The 23,592-nt window shown below is 42.0% G+C and overlaps 1 protein-coding gene and 1 long non-coding RNA gene across 2 annotated transcripts in view; one reads left to right on the top strand and one right to left on the bottom strand.

Annotated features, from left to right (window-relative positions):
- Positions 1-351: 351 nt before the first annotated feature.
- Positions 352-9,982, bottom strand: LOC121533436. The gene is made up of 3 exons (XR_005994463.1): positions 9,840-9,982; positions 7,857-7,965; positions 352-921 (listed from the first exon to the last, which is right to left on the bottom strand). It is a non-coding gene; the product is annotated as an uncharacterized LOC121533436 (long non-coding RNA).
- Positions 8,811-23,592, top strand: part of gpc1a (glypican 1a) — a 52,821-nt gene continuing 38,039 nt past the window's right edge. Inside the window, exon 1 of the mRNA XM_041839376.2 lies at positions 8,811-9,452. Within this exon, the coding sequence (XP_041695310.1) occupies positions 9,296-9,452 (157 nt within the window). The 5' untranslated portion in view covers positions 8,811-9,295. The remainder of the gene's footprint in view (positions 9,453-23,592) is intronic.

Raw genomic sequence — 23,592 nt, 5'->3', positions numbered from 1 at the left:
CGACTTACAGTTAATTTGACCGACAAAACGATCCCACCTTGTCTAGTGTATTTTGTTTTGTCGACATTTGGAAAGTTGACCGACTAATGTTGTTTCCATCAGGCCAGTCATGACACTTTTTATCCGACATGTACTTTACTCGCATAAAAAGGTTGGATGGAAACCTGGTTAATAAGATGAAAACATCATGACTGGTTGTGTTCATGCGAAATTAAAAAGTAAATATTTTTGTTTTTACACAGTTTAGTTGTCTTTAGGCTACTATTAGGCCCATAAAAATGTACAGGAGGTTCCATGGTATAATTCGCACTCAAAGGTGATTTATAGACAAACTCAGGTCCACTTCCAACCAACAGGCAGACATTTTATACAGGATCATTTAAAGTAAACAGACAAACACAGATCCATGACCAAATGACAAGACAACAAGGTTTTACATGTTTTCAAACTGAGAGGAAACTAAATGAGAGCGAAACGGTCCATCACACAGCAGTAATAGTGCAGTTTAAGAATAAGATGTCCATCATGCCATTTGGTGTTTCAGTGTGAGAGGGCGTTCAGAGCTTCAGGTCTCCGACTCAAACTGAGTGTAGTGACAAAGAAAGTTCCAACCATCCTATAATATATGGGCCAAATAGAAATTGGTGAGGGAAAGTTGGCGTCCATTTCCATGGTGACAGCTGGGAGTCACATGACCATGGTGGGAGGAGGTGATTTGCCGGGTCAGGGTTGTGGGGCTCCGGCATACCAGGATCACCCCCTTGGGCGAAACCCAGGTAGAGCACGGTGGGGATGAAACCCCAGCGGATGACGAACTGTCCGGCCTGGAACACCGTCTGCAGCCGCTGCTTGGTCTCTTTGCTCTCTTTGCTGAGCTTCGCCATGGTAGACAGGTAGCTAGTTGATTCACTGGTTCTGGCTCTGAAGGACGTGAAAAATCGAAAGACGACCAATCTCAAAATCAAATCAAATCGATCAAATCAAATCAATCAAATCGATCAATTTGATGTGATTTTAATGGACAAAAAAGTATTTTCTTTCGAAAACAATGACATTTCTAAGTGACCCCAAACTTTTGAATGGTAGTCTACATCAGGATATTTCTATGTGGTGGTCATGCCTATAAATTGGGGAATTGAAAGCATCTAGGGCTTATGGTAACTTTGATTGTGTTAGATGAAAATGATAGGCCTTTTCAAACGTTGTATGCAACATTATCGGCAAGTGACTTGATTGATACCTACTGTGCCCAAGCGATATAGAGTTAAACGCGGGAGTGATGAGTGTGTTGATATCACGGTAATATTGTCACAATACCGCTTTTAACAACCATCAGAATTGGTTAAAAAATGTTTATGCATGCCAACATATTAGGCAATAATTAAGAGTAGGCAAAGTGATCCTGTCCGGCAAAAATTACATCAAAACGTTTTATTATTGCAACATTCAGAGTGGTTTTCTGAAGCGTGCTATAGAGTTTACAGCTGGCGATGTCTCATCGCGTTGGTTATTCCCAGTCATTTGCAACAACGTCAATGAGCGTCATCACTATCTTTCCTTTGAGTACCTCAAACTGCAACCAAACTGTCATGATTACCAGCTGAGATAAACATTTATGAGTTGATTTTACTCCTGGCTCAGAGTTTGTCTGGGCAGTGTCTTGACCCTTAACATCCTAAAACCTACTCTGAGCTGGGATTTTGTTGTTGTCTTAAAACAGGTTTTAAATGCATTCCTAACTGGGATTTTGTTGTTGTCTTAAAACAGGTTTTAAATGCATTCCTAAGACCTTTTCTGAGATGTTTTGTGGATATGGGCCTTGACCCTGAAGCCTAAAACTCCTTGATAAATCTGGTTCATATCGAATTAGACCAAGAATAGGAGTGAAGTTGGTGCTGAAAGTGTACTGTTTAAAACCCTAATTCTTATGGATTAGTCAACAACAAATAAAACATTATAAGTTTAATTTCAGAAAAACTAGCCCAATATGCTATTCCCCTGCGCCCATTTGAGGTACCACAAAGGAAAGACGTGATGATAGTGAAGACGCTCATTGACATTGTTGCAAATGATGTGGAATAACCAACGCGATGAGGCATAGGCAGCTGTGAACTCAACAGCATGTTTCACACAACCATGGTGAATGTCAAATGTTGCAATAATAAAATGTTTTGATATCATTTGCGCATGACACGATCACTTTGCCTACTATTAATTAGTGCCTAATATGTTGGCATGGAAAACCTTTAAAAAATAATAATAATCTGATGGTTGTTGAACAGCGGAATTTTGACGATATTACCATTATATTAACACACTCGTCGCTCCCTAGTTTAACAACTCTAAATCGCTTTGGCACAGTAGGTATCAATCAAGTCACTTGCCGATAATGTTGCATACAACGTTTGAAAGGCCTATCATTTATCGAACACAATCAAAGTTAACATAAGCCCTAGATGCCTTCAATTGCCCAATTTATAGGCATGCCCAATGTAGGCATTTTTTTTAACGTGATGTTGCGCTCCAAGGGGATCCCCCCTAAAGATGATGCCCCTATAGACTGTTATTTTGACATTTTAGTCATTTAGCAGACGCTCTTATCCAGAGCGACTTACAGTTAGTGCATACATTCTTTTTTCATACTGCCCCCCCGTGGGAATCGAACCCACAACCCTGGCGTTGCAAATGCCATGCTCTACCAACTGAGCTACATCCCTGCCGGCCATTCCCTCCCCTACCCTGGAAGACCATGGGTCTCCCGCTCCCGGCTACGACAGAGCCTGGATCCGAGTGGCGCAGTGCCTTAGACCACTGCGCCACTCGGGAGGTTTAACTGGTTAGGACAGCTCATGAGGTGTCCTAAAAACAGTATCTGCCGACTATAGTGGACTCCTATGACTAAAGAGGCTTCATGCATAGTTTTTATTTTTACCCATAAGCATAGGAGTAAAATGTATTTATTGTTGCAGCCCGGTCTCATAGACTAGACATAACATAGTAAAAGTAAATCCTGGACACTGAAATTCATTAATGTTTGGTATGGTTACATAAAACAGAAGGTTACTTAAGTCAAAAACAAAAGAAGGGCGGTTGGATAGGTGTATAACGCGAATGACTAGCAACACAAAGGTTGCGGGTTTGAATCTCATCACGGACAATTGAGCTACTTAGCAAATGTTCAACTACTTTTTAGCTACTTTGTAACTACTTAGCATGTTAGCTAACCCTTCCCCTAACCCTAACCTTAACCTTTTTAGCTAACCCTTCCCCTAACCCTAACCTTAACCCTAACCTCTAGCCTAGCTAACATTAACCACCTAGCTAATGTTAACCACAACAAATTGGAATTCGTAACACATCTGTGGCGAGGTGTGAATAAAGGAGTCAGGCGCAGGAGGTAAAACCCCCAAAGTCCAGCATTTATTCCGTTTACATAAATCAAACGCTCCCAGCGTGAAAACAAAACTATAACAAGGGAAAATATTCCACCTTGGCAAGTACAAATAGAAGAGTCGCTCAACCGAGCTACTCGCTCTCACAATAAACAATCACTCACAAAGACAAGGGGAACAGAGGGAACACTTATACACATACTAATTAGGGGAATGAGCACCAGGTGTGTGTGATTGACAAGACAAGACATGACTAGTGGAGTGATGAGAATGGGATCGGCAGTAGCTAGTAAGCCGGTGACGACGAACGTCGAAACCTGCCCGAACAAGGAGGGGAGGCAGCCTCGGCGGAGGTCGTGACAACATCATACATTCTGCAAATTGTACATTTAGCATATTCGTAAAATATTGTACATTTTGCAAATGTATAACATATCATACAAATTTTAATTCATAACATATCATACGAAATGGATGATGACATCCACAAATGATTACATACCATACGAAACGTAACATATAATAGGGGAGGGCTGGGACGAAAGTAACACGGGGCGAAAGTAACAAGCCCATTTTCTCAGATAACTCATAAGCTAGAATGAGGTAGTGAAGTTCCTAATGTGGAGGACCACCTCCCTGCAAAAATAAATATGTGGTTTTGAGCGATGTAAGTAAAAAAACTGACCCAGAAGTGTTTTTCGGATGTAGAGTTGTGTTTAGTTGTTTAAGGTTCCAAACATATGTCATTTTCTTAACCCATCTAGTGACTAAATGACAGCATAGGTTTCAAGTATCATGCTAGCTAGGCTTGGGTGTTAGCCTGGCAGAAATGACAGAAGAGACAGGTGGGACGAAAGTAACACAATGTAAACTATTGTAAGCCAAAATATTGTGGTTGCGCACCATTGCGATTTTTGACGCATGGTTTATTTTCATGGATGTTGAACCTATAGCATTAATTATTCAAATAGACACAAACATGAAATTATGGTTGATAGTACAAGCATTACAAACCAGAAACATGGAGATAAGAGCGATATTGTGCAGTTCTCGCCAACTGTTACTTCCGTCCCTGCCGACATGTACAAAAGTAACATTGCGGTAGTTTTGTTCTCGGTCTATTTCATTTAAACTAATTTACCCTAGAAATTAAATTACAGTTGCGTTTGATGGAGGACATACAGTACCAGTAAAAAGTTTGGACACGCCTATTCATTGTAGAATAATACTGAAGACATCAAAACTATGAAATAACACTGTCTCTACCGCACCTGCTATTTCAACCTCTAAATGCCCGGCTATGAAAAGCCAAGTGATATTTACTCCTGATGTACTGACCTGTTGCAACCTCTACAACCACTGTGATTATTATTTGACCCTGCTGGTCATCTATGAACGTTTGAACATCTTGGAGAAAAATCTGGCCTTAATGGCCATGTACTGTTATAATCTCCACCTGGCACAGCCAGAAGGGGACTGGCCACCCCTCAGAGCCTGTTTCCTCTCTAGGTTTCTTCCTAGGTTTCTGCCTTTCTAGGAAGTGTTTCCTAGCCACAGTGTTTCTACATCTGCATTGCTTGCTGTTTGGGGTTTTAGGCTGGGTTTCTGTATAGCACTTTGTGACATCTGCTGATGTAAAAAGGGCTCTATACATAACATTTGATTGATTGATTGATTTGCCTTGACGACTGCTTTGCACACTTTTGGCATTCTCTCAACCAGCTTCACCTGGAATGCTTTTCCAACAGTCTTGAAGGAGTTCCCACATATGCTGAGCACTTGTTGGCTGCTTTTCCTTCACTTTGCGGTCCAACTCATCCCAAACCATCTCAATTTGGTTGAGGTCGGGGGATTGTGGAGACCAGGTCATCTGATGCAGCACTCCATCACTCTCATTCTTGGTAAAATAGCCCTTACACAGTCTCATCGTGTTGGTTATTCCCAGTCATTTGCAACAACGTCAATGAGCATCATCACTATCTTGGTGGTAGCCATGATGATTAAGTGTACCTTGAATTGTAAATACATTTACATTTACATTTTAGTCATTTAGCAGACGCTAAATGAGTGACTTACAGTTAGTGAGTGCATACATTTTCATACTGCAAAGTATGAAAATCACCAACAGTGTCAACAGTGTCCCCAGCAAAGCACCCCCACACCATCACACATCCTCCTCCATGTTTCACGGCGAGAACTACACATGCGGAGATCCTCCGTTCACCTACTCTGCGTCTCACAAAGACACGGCGGTTGGAACCAAAAATCTCCAATTTGGACTCCAGAGCAAAGACAGATTTCCACCGGTCTCATGTCCATTGCTCGTGTTTCTTGGCCCAAGAAAGTCTCTTCTTATTATTGGTGTCCTTTAGTAGTGGTTTCTTTGCAGCAATTTGACCATGAAGGCCTGATTCACGCAGTCTCCCCTGAACAGTTGATGTTGAGATGTGTCTGTTACTTGAACTCTGTGAAACATTTATTTGCGCTGCAATTTCTGAGTCTGGTAAATCGAATGAACTTATCCTCTGCAGCAGAGGTAACTCTGGGTCTTCCTTTCCTGTGCCGGTCCTCATGAGAACCAGTTACATCATAGCGCTTGATGGTTTTTGTGACTGCACTTGAAGAAACTTTCAAAGTTCTTGAAATTTTCCAAATTGACTGACCTTCATGTCTTAAAGTAATGATGGACTGTAATTTCTCTTTGCTTATTTGAGCTGTTCTTGCCATAATATGGACTTGGTCTTTTACCAAATAGGGCTTTCTTCTGTATACCACCCTTAGCTTGTCACAACACAACTGATTGGCTCAAACGCATTAAGAAGGAAAGAAATTCCACAAATTAACTTTTAAGAAGGCACACCTGTTAATTGAAATGCATTCCAGGGGGTTTCACACAAGCTGGTTGAGAGAATGCCAAGAGTGTGCAAAGCTGTCATCAAGGCAAAGGGTGGCTAGGCAAAGGGTGGCTACTTTGAAGAAACTCAAATATAAAATGTATTTTGATTTGTGTAACACTTTTTTGGTTACTACATGATTCCATATGTGTTATTTCATAGTTTTGATGTCTTCACTACTATTATACAATGTAGAAAATAGTAAAAATAAAGAAAAACCTTGGAATGAGTAGGTGTGTCCAAACTTTTGACTGGTACTGTATATACTATAAATTATTTGTCATAGAATATGGTGTCTTTAGCTCTATGGATCTCTGAGTAATTAGGAAAACCCCCAAAAGTATTACTTTCGTCCCGGTTCTCCCATACTAAATGGAGTGTCTTGGATTTACGTACAGAATAATATGAAATGCTCTGAGACCAGGTTGCAGCTCTGAAATTTTAAAACCAATTTTCTAATCTGAGACGCTTTGTGGATATGGTCCCTGCTCTCACCATTGACCTGGAACCTTCCAGCTCGATAAAGGCCTGACTGAGAGGGAGAGGAATGTTGTGAAGGAAGGGAATGTGCTGGCTGGTAGTTCAGCTCCCTCTGTCTACATGTTCTGACGGTCAGGACTACAACTCATCGAGAACAGGTGTACAAATGAGGTAGACTACTCTAGGATATACCGCTGTTTGCTCTCTCTGTGACCAGCTGTTTCAAATGTCACGTCAGATTCACTGGCCACAATTGAATTACCATGACATGCGAAATCAGAATGAACACACTAAATGTAATAAACAACATGTAACAGGATTTGCTGTGTAGTAAAGTGGCACTGTATTGTTTTCAGGTTAGAGTAGATTCTTACATTCTCACCATTCTGCTTCCAAACCAATCAGTCATGACTAATGTCATTAGCCTACCTCAACAGTCCTCACTAGCACGTCATGATCTTGTCTTGACAAATAAATGCCATCAAATGGAAAAGCAGACTGTTTATTATGGATAGCTCTGGATTATCATCTGTAATATCTTGTTGTGAATAATCTATAAAAAATATTTAAAAAATCTTTGACATGCAAACTGTCCTTGGCAACAAACGGTTTATTGAACATGATGTGTGAGATGTGCATGTGTTAGATTAGAATATTGGTCAACCACAAGAACCAGCCTGACAGCATAGAACACCATGTACAGCAGAATGTGTGAAATTAGTTTTAGTTTGGTTTGCTTTTGGCTCGAAATGTGCTTGTTAAATTAGGAAATGCACTTAACCACTACGACTTTCAGTATGAGTAGGACTATCATCTTGTGACGAAGGATCTGTTTCTTCATGAGACATTTTTTTATAAAAGCTGAGAGCAGAGAAAGACACTCCTAGGCACATCAAAACCACAGCAGCAAGTCCGTTTAAAGTCAACTTTTGGTGTTATGCAGCATAAACAAAGGGCCGTGTCCCAACCCACAACACCATGTTAATCCAGTACAGATCCTGGGAGGCTACACTGTTACTGCTACTACCAGGGATTACAGTGTTGTTAGTGAGAGACTAAATTTGTCCCCTGTACATGTAATTACACTCACCTCACACATGCCAGTGGCCTTTCTACAGCTTAGTGGCTGGTCAGACCTCCCACCCACTGTGATGGATAAACCTCCCCTCTCTCAGGCTTCTGTAGACTACCTTTGTGCCCTGCAAATAATCAGATTATATGCTTGGAAATTAGTGTATACAGTACAGTAGGCCTATGTCAGTAGGAATATGTGTAGAGAATGAATGAAGAGCTTCGTTCAAGGCAATTATGAGTCTTGTCCAGTGGAGGCTGCTGAGGGGAGGACAGTTCATAATAATGGCTGGAACGGAACAAATGGAATGGCATCAAACATGGAAACCATGTGTTTGATGTATTGGATACCATTCCACCTATTTCTGCTCCAGCCATTACCACAAGCCCGTCCTCCCCAATTAAGGTGCCACCAACCTCCTGTGGTCTTGTCCATAGAGATCCTATGGTCTTGTCATTGTGTCTTGTGTGCATTTGTGCATAAAATATTGATTATGCACAGCACTCATACAGGTGAACACAGAGTATTGTCCTATTGTCGTCATGTTATCCCATCCAGTAGCCTAGGTGATGTGGACTTCAAGAGCCAATAGTAAAGGCATTTGAGTAGCTAAATTGGTAGAGCATGGCGCTTGTAACGCCAGGGTAGTGGGTTCGATCCCCGGGACCACCCATACGTAAAAATGTATGCACACATGACTGTAAGTGGCTTTGGATAAAAGCGTCTGCTAAATGACATATTATTATCTCCATAACGCGAAATCTCCAGAGATTTTTCTGGAATGATACATATTATTGGCTATTGAATAAAGATTGCTGGGATGCCTAATATAAAAGGGCTGCACTTGCAGGTAGAGGCGCACTGGCCAGCAGGTGGTGTCACCCTCTGTTCTCTGCGGGGCAGGACCTAAACAGCTGCTCCGCAGTAAAACCAGCCGGAGTATCCCAACGCGTCTCCAATCCGCTCCAATCCTACAGGCTGTGCTACGTGCTCAGCTCACAATTCTCGGCTTTTCTCCCTGACAGATCTCCGTTATTTGTAGAGGAGTTCACCTGATCCATTGCATTCACTTTAATCCAAGATTATTGTGAATATTCACTGACAATAGCAGAGCCTTTAATTTCTACGTTTTATTGGTGGATTTGGTTTACACGTGTTACAGTAATTAATTTGATATCTCTTTGTGAGCGGTTCTGCCTAGTAGACTCACCACTGCGAGGACTGGCTGATCTTGACAGTCACAGTGTGCACCAGTACTGCACGTCCTCACAGGACTACCCGGAGCGCTGACAGATTGCTCAGCTGGTGTTTGCAGCTGTATCCTCGGCGCCAAAGCGAGATACACGGCCAAGGGAGGCTTTATCTACCGGTTGGATGCCATACGAGGCTTTGTAGGACTTCTTTTAATTGCCTCGACTCGTTCTCTTGGATCTACACCTTGCTGTTTGGTTGTCAGTATGGATTTCCTACAGGCTCTTCTATTCTTTTTTCTATCCGCTGTCCCGTTGTCGGCGGACAATGCGAGCAGTAAAGCCCGGAGCTGTTCGGATGTCCGACAGTTCTACAGCGGGAAAGGCTTCACCCTCAACGGGGTGCCACAGACAGAGATATCTGGTAAGTAACGGCGCATTTTGTAGCCATAATGTTACCTTTTTCAAGCAACTATTTCATTAAATAATTGTATACAATTTTGTATAATTTTTGCTTCCAGTGTAAACATGTTAAATAATGAGCACAAGACACGATTGTGGGAAATAAGGTAGTGAGCGGTCTGATAATAGGCTACTGTATCTACCTCTACAAGCACACTCTCCATGTGCAGCTAAAGCCCCGAAGTTGCACATTTCATCTGAAAAGAGCTTCTCAAAGTGCTCTGCTGTCTTCACATACAGCTGGGCCTGGCATCAATATAGTACTTTTAGATGTGGTACACAAAGAGAATTAAACAGAAAAAACCCAGCATCATCAGCATCATCATCCATTATAATTTTGTAGGCCTACCTGAGAGCGCATCCCTTGTTTTCAGTCACGTGGATAAAATAAAGCATGGTATAACCAAGAGGCACCTCTGAACAGAGTCAACAGTTAATCTATTTTATGTTCACACAGCAAAGACCTTGGAAGTCTTCAGCACTCAGCCTTCTTAAAATACTCCAAACCAGAAGGTGGCAGTAGCGTTGTTTGACAATGCATGTCCGTGTGTTGCTTATTGTCTAGATTCCAAGCTAGCTGCACTAATGTAGCTTTTTTGAACATTCTTAGAAAAAAAGGTTCTGGATAAAACCAAAAAGGGTTCTATTGCATGCTTCATAATGGCACCTATATACATATAGGGTTCTATATGGAACCAATTTTGGTTCTAAATAGAACATTAAGGGGTGCCATATGTGAAGCCAGCAGATAATCCTTTTTGGCTCTATCCAGAAAAGTTTTTTTCTAAGAGTGAAGAAAGCCTGTGTTGATACTAGCCAGATGACCACAGCTAGATAACTACCTAGCAAGATGACGAAGAAACAATTTAATTCACTCTCCATAAACCCACACTGCCAGTGCCAGCCCATAGCCAAATGTTAAGCTAGCTAGCCAACGTTAGCATATTCGCTAGTTAGCACAACATAGCTAGCTAGCTAAGCACTGCACTAACTCAGCAGCTAACATAGGGAGATGTTTCATGGAAACTAGCTAATCCATTATGATTTAATTATGTCAATACTAGCTACAGTGGTTAGCTAGCTTGGAGGAAGTATTTAGTGTTGTGCATTGCGTCTGTGCACATAGCTAGCTACCATCCCATAGCCTACATTGCATATGAAGTGTGACTGGCTCATCCGTGGATGTATGGAGAAAATGCCCTATTTTTTTGTTTTCTTTTTGTTGACTCCCCCACGTGGGGGTTCGTGCTCTCTGATTGGCTCAAAGTCAAGTTGTTGGCCACTGACAAGCATTGTGATTCTACAAGTAGAAACGGTAGGCTCGTCGCTACCGGGTCGGCATGCAGCAGGTACAGCTTTTGTTCTAGCAAGAGAAGGAATGGCCTCCCACTGTGATAAGTACCTATCGGCAGTGAGATTCTCTGTGTGTCTCATGTTTAACCTTTGGACTTCTCTCCCTAATGCTCCGCTCCATTAGAGGCCTCCCTCTAAACTGCCTCATCTGAACGTTAGTCCGTCAGCAAACATGGTGTCATCACATATTGACTGTGTTCTGGTGTGATGTCATGGCTTGATGAGCATAACCAAATTTTCCTTTAAAATATATAGTGATTTATATGGATAACTGAGAAAAACAGACATGCAGATGAAGAGGCATCAAAAGAACAGTGTAAGAGGTGGGCTGCCAGTCTTCACATCCAGTATCACGCAATGCAACATGTTCTATTACAGTGATTAGTGGCCAATGTCAGCCTCTGAAGCAGTCACCCTTTATAGTAGATGCTTTGTTGTACCATCCTCCATAACTAATAACTCATACACACACATGCATAAGCACGCACGTACACATGCATGTGGGCACACAAGCATGCACGTATGCACACAGGCACACACGCACCTTTGCAATTATTGCAGAGTTGCAATAGGTTTCTGAGTCTCCTGTTGGCTGTGTATTATGTACACAGAGCTAAGAGAGTAGTAGAGGGGAGATTGCCAGTGGGCTCTGCAGGGAATTTGAAGGTCACTTCATTCAGGCTCAATGACATTTTGAAAGCAAGGGGAAAACATTGAATATGCCCAGTGAGAATCATTCAGGGTCTGTCATCTTTTATTTATCTGCAAAACAAAGTAGCGGACGCAGCTCAGGAATGGATATAGATTGTCGTTTTTCATAACATCCAGGAGATGTGATTCTTTATATCTGCCATTAATTGCTCCCATTCTCCCTTTAACACCACATCAGCATCATGCCCTGGGGCTTCTATATCATTCAGTTAAGAGGCCCAGATTGAAACATGAAATCGTTTTACACCTTCCCTGTATGTGACAGTGGGCTAGTTAAAAGGAAATATGTTCTGTAGATACTGATCTATGTTTTGAAAAATGTAAATTAAGTTTGCTGTGTGTACTTTTGCCTTATCTATGTATTTAGTCTTAATAAAATCTGAGATGATTGTAGCAACACCCAGCAGACAAGAATCCCTCATTGTTCACTGTTGCCCTTAACAAAGAAAGGATCTTATTTCCTCCATTCAGGTGGAAGCTATATGAGTGTGTGTGTAGGGCTGGCACAATTAACGTATAACCGTGTAACCGACGGTTATGGATAAAGACCATCATGAAAATAAAATAACCTTCATAACCATTTGTTTGTGTGGAACCAACAGCTGACTGAAGACAGGACAGCCGGACATTTGTGTGGTTGGGTCTGTTTCGGCCGAACACATTGACTCTTAACAACTTGATGAAACTATAGCCCCGTTTCCAATGGCACTTTAAAGTCAACCCAGGTTGGGCTGGGCCTTGGTGGGCTAGCTCAAATTGCATTTCCACTGCCTCCAGAAATGAGAAATTATGTCATGTTGCTAGGTAGCCAATATTTGACTGCAGCTGGCTTCGCTAATGTTGCTAATTAGCAAGATATTGAATAATTTATTTCATCCTCACCACGCTGTAACTAACGTTACCCCATACTCCTGTCAGTGCCAGCCAGACAGAGCCATATATTTAGCTTACTGACGTTAGCTAGCCAGCTAAACGGTTAGCGTCATTGTTAGCATAACAGGCTGGCTAGCTAGCTTAATTCTTACCTTGCTTGCCCTGGAGTTAGTTATTAGCTACAGTAGATAGCTAGCTAACCAAGCAAACCAGATGACAGGTTTGATATGATGTAGCTAGCTAGCTTTCAATACGACCTGGCCAGCAAAAATTCCTGCTAGCTCACATTAGCTAGCTTGTTTCAACTCTGATTTGCTAGCTAACGTTAGGTAGCTAGTATTTGAGTGCTGACTGTTCTCATAAAAGTTGATTGTGTAGTGTAAAAATGAATGAAGGATCCAGCTATGGTGGTAATTCTTGTCATGTCTGACTACTGCAGTACGTTACTGCTTGTCCATGTGCACGCTAACAGCAACAAGCCCAGATGAGCTAGCTAAACATTTTATTTATTTATATATATATATATATTAAAATTATTATATATATACAGTGAGGGAAAAAAGTATTTGATCCCCTGCTGATTTTGTACGTTTGCCCACTGACAAAGAAATGATCAGTCTATAATTTTAATGGTAGGTTTATTTGAACAGTGAGAGACAGAATGACAACAAAAAAATCCAGTAAAATGCATGTCAAAATTTTTATAAATTGATTTGCATTTTAATGAGGGAAATAAGTATTTGACCCCTCTGCAAAACATGACTTAGTACTTGGTGGCAAAACCCTTGTTGGCAATCACAGAGGTCAGATGTTTCTTGTAATTGGCCACCAGGTTTGCACACATCTCAGGAGGGATTTTGTCCCACTCCTCTTTGCAAATCTTCTCCAAGTCATTAAGGTTTCGAGGCTGACATTTGGCAACTCAAACCTTCAGCTCCCTCCACAGGCTAGGCCACTCCAGGACCTTAATGTGCTTCTTCTTGAGCCACTCCTTTGTTGCCTTGGCCGTGTGTTTTGGGTCATTGTCATGCTGGAATACCCATCCACGACCCATTTTCAATACCCTGGCTGAGGGAAGGAGGTTCTCACCCAAGATTTGACAGTACATGGCCCCGTCCATCGTCCCTTTGATGCAGTGAAGTTGTCCTGTCCCCTTAGCAGAAAAACACCCCCAAAGCATAATGTTTCCACCTCCATGTTTGATGGTGGGGATGGTGTTCTTGGGGTCATAGGCAGCAATCCTCCTCCTCCAAACACGGCGAGTTGAGTTGATGCCAAAGAGCTCTATTTTGGTCTCATCTGACCACAACACTTTCACCCAGTTCTCCTCTGAATCATTCAGATGTTCATTGGCAAACTTCAGACGGGCATGTATATGTGCTTTCTTGAGCAGGGGGACCTTGCGGGCGCTGCAGGATTTCAGTCCTTCATGGCGTAGTGTGTTACCAATTGTTTTCTTGGTGACTATGGTCCCAGCTGCCTTGAGATCATTGACAATATCCTCCCGTGTAGTTCTGGGCTGATTCCTCACCATTCTCATGATCATTGCAACTCCACGAGGTGAGATCTTGCATGGAGCCCCAGGCCGAGGGAGATTGACAGTTATTTTGTGTTTCTTCCATTTGCGAATAAGCGCACCAACTGTTGTCACCTTCTCACCAAGCTGCTTGGCGATGGTCTTGTAGCCCATTCCAGCCTTGTGTAGGTCTACAATCTTGTCCCTGACATCCTTGGAGAGATCTTTGGTCTTGGCCATGGTGGAGAGATTGGAATCTGATTGATTGATTGCTTCTGTGGACAGGTGTCTTTTATACAGGTAACAAACTGAGATTAGGAGCACTCCCTTTAAGAGTGTGCTCCTAATCTCAGCTCATTACCTGTATAAAAGACACCTGGGAGCCAGAAATCTTTCTGATTGAGAGGGGGTGAAATACTTATTTCCCTCATTAAAATGCAAATCAATTTATAACATTTTTGACATGCGTTTTTCTGGATTTTGTTGTTGTTATTCTGTCTCTCACTGTTCAAATAAACCTACCATTACAATTATAGACTGATCATTTCTTTGTCAGTGGGCAAACATACAAAATCAGCAGGGGATCAAATACTTTTTTCCCTCACTGTATATATTTTTAAAAAGCTAGCTAAACGTTGTGTCAGCAGTGATCAGCTTGGTGGTTACATAGTAACGGCGTCACCATCCCGAATTCTAATCGAGCTGGCACACAGTGTTGCCAACTCCTCAGTAAGGAAAGTAGCTATTGGCTGTCCTAAAAGTCGCTTGAAGTCGCTAAATGACGTCATCACATAATTTGCATAATTGGCCATGTGCATGTAATTGTGATGGATGCTGTAGGAGAGAGGAATAACGTCGTGGGAGAGACAAAAAGTGAGTAAAAAACACCCTAAATATGTTTAGAACTACAAATAACTTTCTTCTGTCGATTCTTGTTTTTTTTTATGTCACAATTCCAACCCTCCTCCTTTATCCGGGCTTGGGACTGGCAAAAGTGACCCAAAAGAGACACTGGCGGAGTTACTTCGCTTTTAGTTTTTATATATATATAAAAAAATAATTGTTTAGTAAAACATGAACATTTTTAACCATAACATTTGAAAAAATTTTTTGTATACAATCTACATTAACAATCTAAATGTCCTAAAAGAGACAATAGAAAAAACTGTCAATGGCAATGTGAGAAAATGATGGTAACTAGTCTGGCCCTAATTCAGGTTAATTGTTTTTTTTTTTCAGAACCCCCTCCACACACACACAGGCTGTGCTGGCTCACAGAAAGAGTGGGTCATCGTCATTTTGGTCAAGGCTCTCTATGGCAGGTTCAGCATCTGAGGGAGCTGACTTAAATGAGTAAGCAGCTGATGTGCCAAAAAGCTGCAAAACATTATCAGGCAGCTGGTGCTCATAGAAAGCCTCACCAGACAGCTTCAGTCCATATTGAATGTACAGGATGGAGTTAAGGGTCTGCAAGGACATCCGATTTCTATGTTTGCTTTTTACCACACTCATCTTGCTGAATACTCTCTCGACTTCAGCATTCAAGTGTGGCAAGGACAACATAGACACAGCAGCCATGGCAAGTTCTTGAAACGGGTTGATATCAGCTGCATCCCTGAACTTCCAAATCTCACTCCAGAAGCCCAGTGTGGTTTTTGTCTCATACCATTTACTAAGATGGATGGCACGCCATTGCTGGACAATCTTGTCTATCTCTGCAGGGGAGTAGCCAAGGAGCTTGGCTATTTTTTATATTTCTCCAGGGCTCTTATTGTGCTTTAGAGTTTCCTCCACATTGAAAACTGACATGTACTGCAATGCTTCGATGTTGTCTGGCAGTCTCACCCTCAACTCATTAGTGAGGGAGATGGTGAAGGCTACACACCACTTTCGGACATTGTTTTCATCCTCAGGCGCAAGGTGGAGCTCAGCTGCCTTTGACTCAAAAAGGTAACCAAGGTACGGTTTGGGACTGATGTATCCATCTATTGGCCCTTTGAGTACATCAACATTTGCCAGTGGATTCAGCACCCTGCTGCTCACAGACTTGATCAGGCTAACCAAGCTGTCAAGTAGCTTACAAGGATTTACTTGCTCTCCCTCAAAAGCCTTGATGGCCAACTGTACCTCACCCAGCACTGACTTCAAAAATGTCAGATACAATAGGTTTTGAGGATCACTGTACATGGAGTATAAAACCTCAGCCATGTAGCAGTGTTCACTGGACTTGGTGACTGCGAAATGCAGCCACAGCTCCTCCCACTGGTCCAAAATGCGTGAAACCGCGTGTTCAATGGAGAGCCAACGTGTGGCACACACCTTGGTTATCTGTAAAGGTTTCTCCCCACAGTTGATGGTCTCATATATGGCCTTGTAGGCCTCCCTGCGCTTTGGAGACACTGAAAACCAGTTATAAGTATCTCGTACCAAGTACTCCACACTACGGGGGATGGTGTCATTGGAATCATTACTTACAGCAAGCTGCAGAGAGTGGCACACACAGCGAATAAGAACCAGATCTTTGAGGCCATACTCCTCCTTCAGCACTTTATGGACCCCATTGTTAATCCCCGTCATAACAGAGGCATTGTCAGTCGATATCCCCAGGAGTTTCTATTTTTTAAGACAACACTTCTCGAAGGAAAGCCACAACAGCACGGGCTATAGATTTGGCATCTCCTCCCTCCAACTCAACAAGCCCCAGAAATGTTGATACAATTGTCTGCTTGGTGTCACTAAAGTACCTTATCACAACCCCCAGGTACTTAGAAACACTTACATCGGTGGACTCATTGAGGAGGAGGCTGAAACGCTGGTCACCCACATCTGCGACCAACTTTTTCAGAAAGTATGGTGCTAGAACATCATTAATCATTTCTGTGCACTTTGTCCTGTGCATTTTGAAGTGGGTAGCAGCAGTGGAGTCTGAGAAAGCAGATCTACATGCTTCTCCAATGTGATCACATGCCAGCATGGAACAGTGTTCAGCGATTGCTAATGCCATGGTGGCCTCAGCCTTTTTTGCAGAGTCAATTTTTTTAACCATAAATGGCAGCTTGTTTTGGGTGGAACTGTTATAAGGCTTAGCCTTTTGAGAATGTTTTTGAGTTGTCATGTGTTTTTTTACATCACTGAGTTTGGCGTAGAAATCAGCCTTACAATACAGGCAGTATGCCCGTGTATCATCTCCAATAAACGACTTCAACCAGCCTTTGAGTTCAGGGTTTGATTCCCACCCCTTTCTGTATTTTAGAGTTTGTATTCTCAGTTTAGACTGAGACATGATGAGCTAGCCAGCTAGATGTTTAGCTTATGTCACAGAGAGGCACACACACAGTGGACAAGGTGAGTAAGTGACTGAGGCTGTGTGAGTCAAATGCAGTGATTTATTTTAGACAAAGAACATTTTACATTTACATCCCGCCCTGAATGTAAGCCAGGGCTTGATCAGCCAGCGGCGGCTTCCCGCATGCACGATTCATTTGCAGTCTGGACGCGGAGGGGTGAACATCTCCTGCTCTGACTACAGCTGAGAGGGACTGCTGCATGAGGACTGGGCCGCCTGTGAGTGCTTTGGGACGGGGGTGGGGCCCACGGCAGTAAGAATGATACGTGCTTTCACGTCAGAGTCTCCAAAAGTCTCCAATAACACCAGAAAAAGTCGCTAGATTTGTCGCTAGTCGATTTTTAAAAAATGTGTCGCTAGAGGGGTCTGAATACTCGCTAAATATAGCGACAAAGTAGCTAAGTTGGCAACACTGGGCACCAGTTGTGAAACTGGGCTGCGCTGGACTGGGTTTCCCTCGACCTAGCTCGAATTTGAGAATTCCATTAGAGCCAGCTCGAATTTGGTCCTAATTTTAAGTGCCAGTGGAAAGGGGCTTTTGTTGCTCATTGCTGAAACAAGCAAACCATTCTTCGGTTGCCTAGGCAATGCCCCCCACAATGCAGCAGCAGCACACAGAAATATAATTAATAGAATGTGCGTGGAACCTCTAACTCAGGCAATTTCACTGGTATACTTATGGGTACACTCACAATGGCTGCCTGGTATTGTGATATAATAATTTCCATAGTGATATAGAATGTTCATTCAAATTATGTTAACTGATGTGGCTCATGCAATGGCATGTCTTTTTTTGTAATGTCAGTTGAGTTGAATCAACAATCACAGCACATACAGTATTTTAGGGTCCATGCTATCCAGAATCCTTGGGATGTCCCTATCCCATTTAAGTTTACATTTTAAATGGTTAAGGTAAGGGTTTGTGTTAGGAAAGAGTTAGGGTAAGGGTAAGGGTAAGGGTTAAGGTTAGGGTTTAGGGTACCGATCCATATTTTAGCACATATTTTACGTGCTGCTTTGCTCCTTTTGGTACACTCGCAATGGCCACCAGTCCACCCATTATGCCATCATTGATTTGAATGGGGATACCCGTTTAAATTCCAGCACATGCAGGAGCAGAGGAGAGGAGGAAATGTGAGGAAAGAAACAAACATATATATATATATATATAGGCTACTGTATATTTTTTTGCTATTTGAACGGTTATTACGGTGACAGCGGTCACTTGGCTGGTGAATTACCGTCATCCAAAATTCCATGACCGTCACAGCCCTATGTGCGTGTGTGCATTTAAAACAGAACTGAACTTGAGAACCAACTTCTCTCATTGAAAACGGCATATGTGACATCGATATTAGTCAGAAACATTTATTCCAGTGCCAAAATTGACTAAAAAGTGCAAGTAGGTTAATTTTGATCATAATGCAAAAACAACAGAATTTTGTGAGATTTGTGTACAAGAGTTCATCATGACTTACCTGAGGTTTGGGTTTTGATTTAGACAATGTCCACTTGCCCACTAACAGGGTATAAACAGCTGTGGTGATTGCGGTCTATCCAATGGTATGGCCGAACACACAGACAGTGAGACAGACCTGTCCAGCAGCGGAGTGGATCAGACTTTGATTACATAAGAAAACACGTCAATTTTTTTTAACTTGAGAAATACTACACCAAAGACCTTAGCTAGATGTAAAATTGTGTGGCTGAAACCTCCTCGGCAAAAACAAAAAAAAAGAATGACAGATTTATTGAGTTATCTCAAACAAAGTTTATTGGTCGCTTACACAGTTTAGCAGATGTTATAGCGGGTGCAGCGAAATGCCTGTGTTACTAGCTCCTAACAGTGCAGCAAAAAATGTCAAACAGGTACACAAATAATAATCAAAAACTAGAAACAAAAAATCGCAAATGTCAGAACGAATCCAGTTAACAACCCAAATAACACTGTATCAGTAATCTAAATGCAATCTATGCGTATCTTAGATTCATTCTGACTATTTTGAGGAAGTAATACTGGCTTTGTTCCTATGGCGTCTCATGGGGGACAAACATCAGTAACTGTCACATCGAACCACATTTCCAAGACTGAAATCAAATTTTTCTTAATGAGCAACGGAGAAACAGATGCGGAATTGGTGCTTTCAGTCGCTCTTTAAAGCGTACTGAAAGGTAACACCTCTTCCAGGGAGGACATTTTATTCATGAACATGGGTTCCCCGTCTCATTTACTGTGGATACACTCATGCACTCATATGACAGACATCGCATTGTACAGAAGCAGGTTAATGACTCCATGACCTGATTTATCCATGCCACACCTGCGTCGGGGCATATTGTATGTTGTGCCATTGATGTGAAAACGAACTCATAAAACATGAATAACACAAGATAAACTACATAAAATATGGAAGTGTTCCAGCGTTGGCCTTCAGACTGCTGCCTCCCTCCCTAAGACCACGATGAATCATCAGACGACCATTGAAGTCAGACTCCAGATACAGACCTGATATTATAATGAAAAGGTCGGACAGTTCCACGTTTTTAGATGTTTCTTTACATTGTTTACTTTCATCTACTTCAGTTGCATTCACTGAGGAAGACATCTGAAAGCTATTCTTGTTACAGTTACTTGTTACCTCTTCCCCAACTGCTACACAAACCTGATCAGCCTTGTAGCCTGGCCTGACTCCCAGCAGCTACTTTTCCCTGAGAAAATCAATAGACTTAATCACTGGTGTGATAAAGAGAGGAGCTTCTTAGGCCCCTGAGCTCTTACGAAGAACTATGAAAGCTGCTTTTCACCTCAGTCACATAGAAATAGATGGGTTGGCAACAACGTCACGAAAATTATGCGGGCGCATCGATGGGGCCGAAAGCCGTGCTTTGTTATGATTCTGGACAGTCAGATAGCTAGCAACAATGACAAGAAGCTGCCATGTGGGGAATCGTGGGTGGCTTGTTTCAGCAAGTTTATCTTGTTCTTGATACCATGTCTTGTTTCTAGGTGTTTAGACTTATTTAATGTCAATGCTAATATGGCAAAAAATTTGCTAGCTAGCTAACCAACAACTGTAATGATGATTTGAGATCCAACAAGTGGGGTGGCAGGTAGCATAGCGGTTAAGAGTGTTGGGCCAGTAACCGAAAGGTTGCTGGTTTGAATTCCTGAGCCGACTAGGTGAAAAATCTGCCACTGTGCCCTCGAGCAAGGCACTTAATCCTAATTGTTTCTGGATAAGAGGGTCTGCTAAATGTTATACAAGTGCTCATTGTGAAAATCGATTAATGTTTTCAATAAATATTTGGAGATAAAATATAGTTTACATGTTGCCAACAATCTAAGCCAAACCTATCTGTTTTGCCCCATAGTTGCGCACTTGTCAGTTTTGTTGCTAAACAACCAACCAGTCTATATACTGGCTCTGCTTTTCACTGCTACTGAGAACTACTGGCCATAAACACATAAGCATCTAATACCTGTGGTTCCCTTTAGTTGGTCCTCAACTCTTATGTAATATATACAGAGCATTAAATAAACATTGCGAGAGTGTTGTGTTGTCAGTGCTCATGAGGTGGTGCTGGCTTGGCTTCAGGCCTGGTTCTGTTTGTGCTTCTTGGTTAAGTTGAAGTTTGGCAGTTACTCTTGTTTGGCTGTGCTCTTTCGCCTGCGTATCAGTATTCGCTGTACCCCATGTGTGTTTATCGCAGTCAATTGCTGCACTGAAATTGGGCAAATTTCAACGTTTTTGAATAATTTACAGGAAAACTTGGCCACAGTCCTGTCGTTTGGGCTCTGTCAATATTAATTGAGTTTCTCTCCTCACCAGATTTGCGGGCAGATTAGTTTAGCATTGAGAGTGAAGCCTGGGAAGTGAATTGAAGAGGGAAGTGACAGGGATCGACAATCGTACTCTGTCAGTGCCAAGATGGCAACCCTCTAGTCATCGAAATGCTCCCAGAGCCGCTGTCTGCCTTCACATCCACTGTGAGAAACATGAGAGAGCAGGACACCTTGTACTGAATGTTAATGGCTTTCATTTGGCAAATTATAGCCCTAAATGAACCATTCTCCTCCAACACCCGTGGTGTCTCATGAGTTCCTCAGCTGCTTCACACTCTTACTCCAGACAGAGCTTGAATAAATAATATTTCAGTGATAAGTAGGACATCTGTGGAACCTAATAAATAATAATGTCTCCAATGGTTTACTTAGTTTTTGTCTCCTCTTTACTCTCTCCCTTACAAAATAACACATGAAAAAATCACGAAAAAGCATGTACAATTTTCACGTGAACTAATCACTTGTGAAAAATGTAATGTGGAAAAAACAGACACGTGGTTTTTGGACGCATCTGAAGTTTCACATAACTCAGACACGTGTGGTTTCCCAACATTTCACATGTGATATTATACGTTTCACATGTGTGCTTTTGTAACTGGTTGGATTAGAATCCAGGTCTCCAACAGGAGAAGCCAACGTCATGACCATTCGACAAAGACGGCAAACACTAATTTTGAAGTCACAGGTGGGGCTTCCTCATGACCATGAGCAACCATGACTGACTCATGTCCGCAACACTTTCCTGCAGTCAAAGGACCTAGTGACCTCATGGAAGGAATGTTATTATTATTTTTCATAATTCATAAACATTATTTGGAAAAACCTGCTGAAAATCTGGTGTTTCTATGTCAAACAGTTTTGTTATATTTCAGTCTTCTGTCATGTACAGTGGGGAAAAAAAGTATTTAGTCAGCCACCAATTGTGCATGTTCTCCCACTTAAAAAGATGAGAGAGGCCTGTAATTTTCATCATAGGTACACGTCAACTATGACAGACAAATTGAGAAAAAAAATCCAGAAAATCACATAGTAGGATTTTTAATGAATTTATTTGCAAATTATGGTGGAAAATAAGTATTTGGTCACCTACAAACAAGCAAGATTTCTGGCTCTCACAGACCTGTAACTCCTTCTTTAAGAGGCTCCTCTGTCCTCCACTCGTTACCTGTATTAATGGCACCTGTTTGAACTTGTTATCAGTATAAAAGACACCTGTCCACAACCTCAAACAGTCACACTCCAAACTCCACTATGGCCAAGACCAAAGAGCTGTCAAAGGAAACCAGAAACAAAATTGTAAACCTGCACCAGGCTGGGAAGACTGAATCTGCAATAGGTAAGCAGCTTGGTTTGAAGAAATCAACTGTGGGAGCAATTATTAGGAAATGGAAGACATACAAGACCACTGATAATCTCCCTCGATCTGGGGCTCCACGCAAGATCTCACCCCGTGGGGTCAAAATGATCTCAAGAATGGTGAGCAAAAATCCCAGAACCACACGGGGTGAGTGAATGACCTGCAGAGAGCTGGGACCAAAGTAACAAAGCCTACCATCAGTAACACACTACGCCGCCAGGGACTCAAATCCTGCAGTGCCAGTACATGTCCAGGCGCATCTGAAGTTTGCTAGAGTGCATTTGGATGATCCAGAAGAGGATTGGGAGAATGTCATATGGTCAGATGAAACCAAAATAGAACTTTTTGGTAAAAACTCAACTCGTCGTGTTTGGAGGACAAAGAATGCTGAGTTGCATCCAAAGAACACCATACCTACTGTGAAGCATGGGGGTGGAAACATCATGCTTTGGGGCTGTTTTTCTGCAAAGGGACCAGGACGACTGATCCGTGTAAAGGAAAGAATGAATGGGGCCATGTATCGTGAGATTTTGAGTGAAAACCTCCTTCCATCAGCAAGGGCATTGAAGATGAAACGTGGCTGGGTCTTTCAGCATGACAATGATCCCAAACACACCGCCCGGGCAACGAATGAGTGGCTTCGTAAGAAGCATTTCAAGGTCCTGGAGTGGCCTAGCCAGTCTCCAGATCTCAACCCCATAGAAAATCTACGCGACAGCCCCAAAACATCACTGCTCTAGAGGAGATCTGCATGGAGGAATGGGCCAAAATACCAGCAACAGTGTGTGAAAACCTTGTGAAGACTTACAGAAAACGTTTGACCTGTGTCATTGCCAACAAAGGGTATATAACAAAGTATTGAGAAACTTTTGTTATTGACCAAATACTTATTTTCCACCATAATTTGCTAATAAATTCATTAAAAATCCTACAATGTGATTTTCTGGATTTTGTCTGTCATAGTTGACGTGTACCTATGATGAAAACTACAGGCCTCTCTCATCTTTTTAAGTGGGAGAACTTGCACAATTGGTGGCTGACTAAATACTTTTTTCCCCCACTGTATATTAAGTGTAATATTGGGATGCAAACTCAAACTTGA

This window comes from Coregonus clupeaformis, chromosome 20 (assembly GCF_020615455.1).
Source record: "Coregonus clupeaformis isolate EN_2021a chromosome 20, ASM2061545v1, whole genome shotgun sequence".
In the NCBI taxonomy this organism is placed as follows: Eukaryota; Metazoa; Chordata; class Actinopteri; order Salmoniformes; family Salmonidae; genus Coregonus; species Coregonus clupeaformis.
Note: the sequence above shows the minus strand (reverse complement) of the source record. Positions and strands in the feature narration are given on the sequence as shown.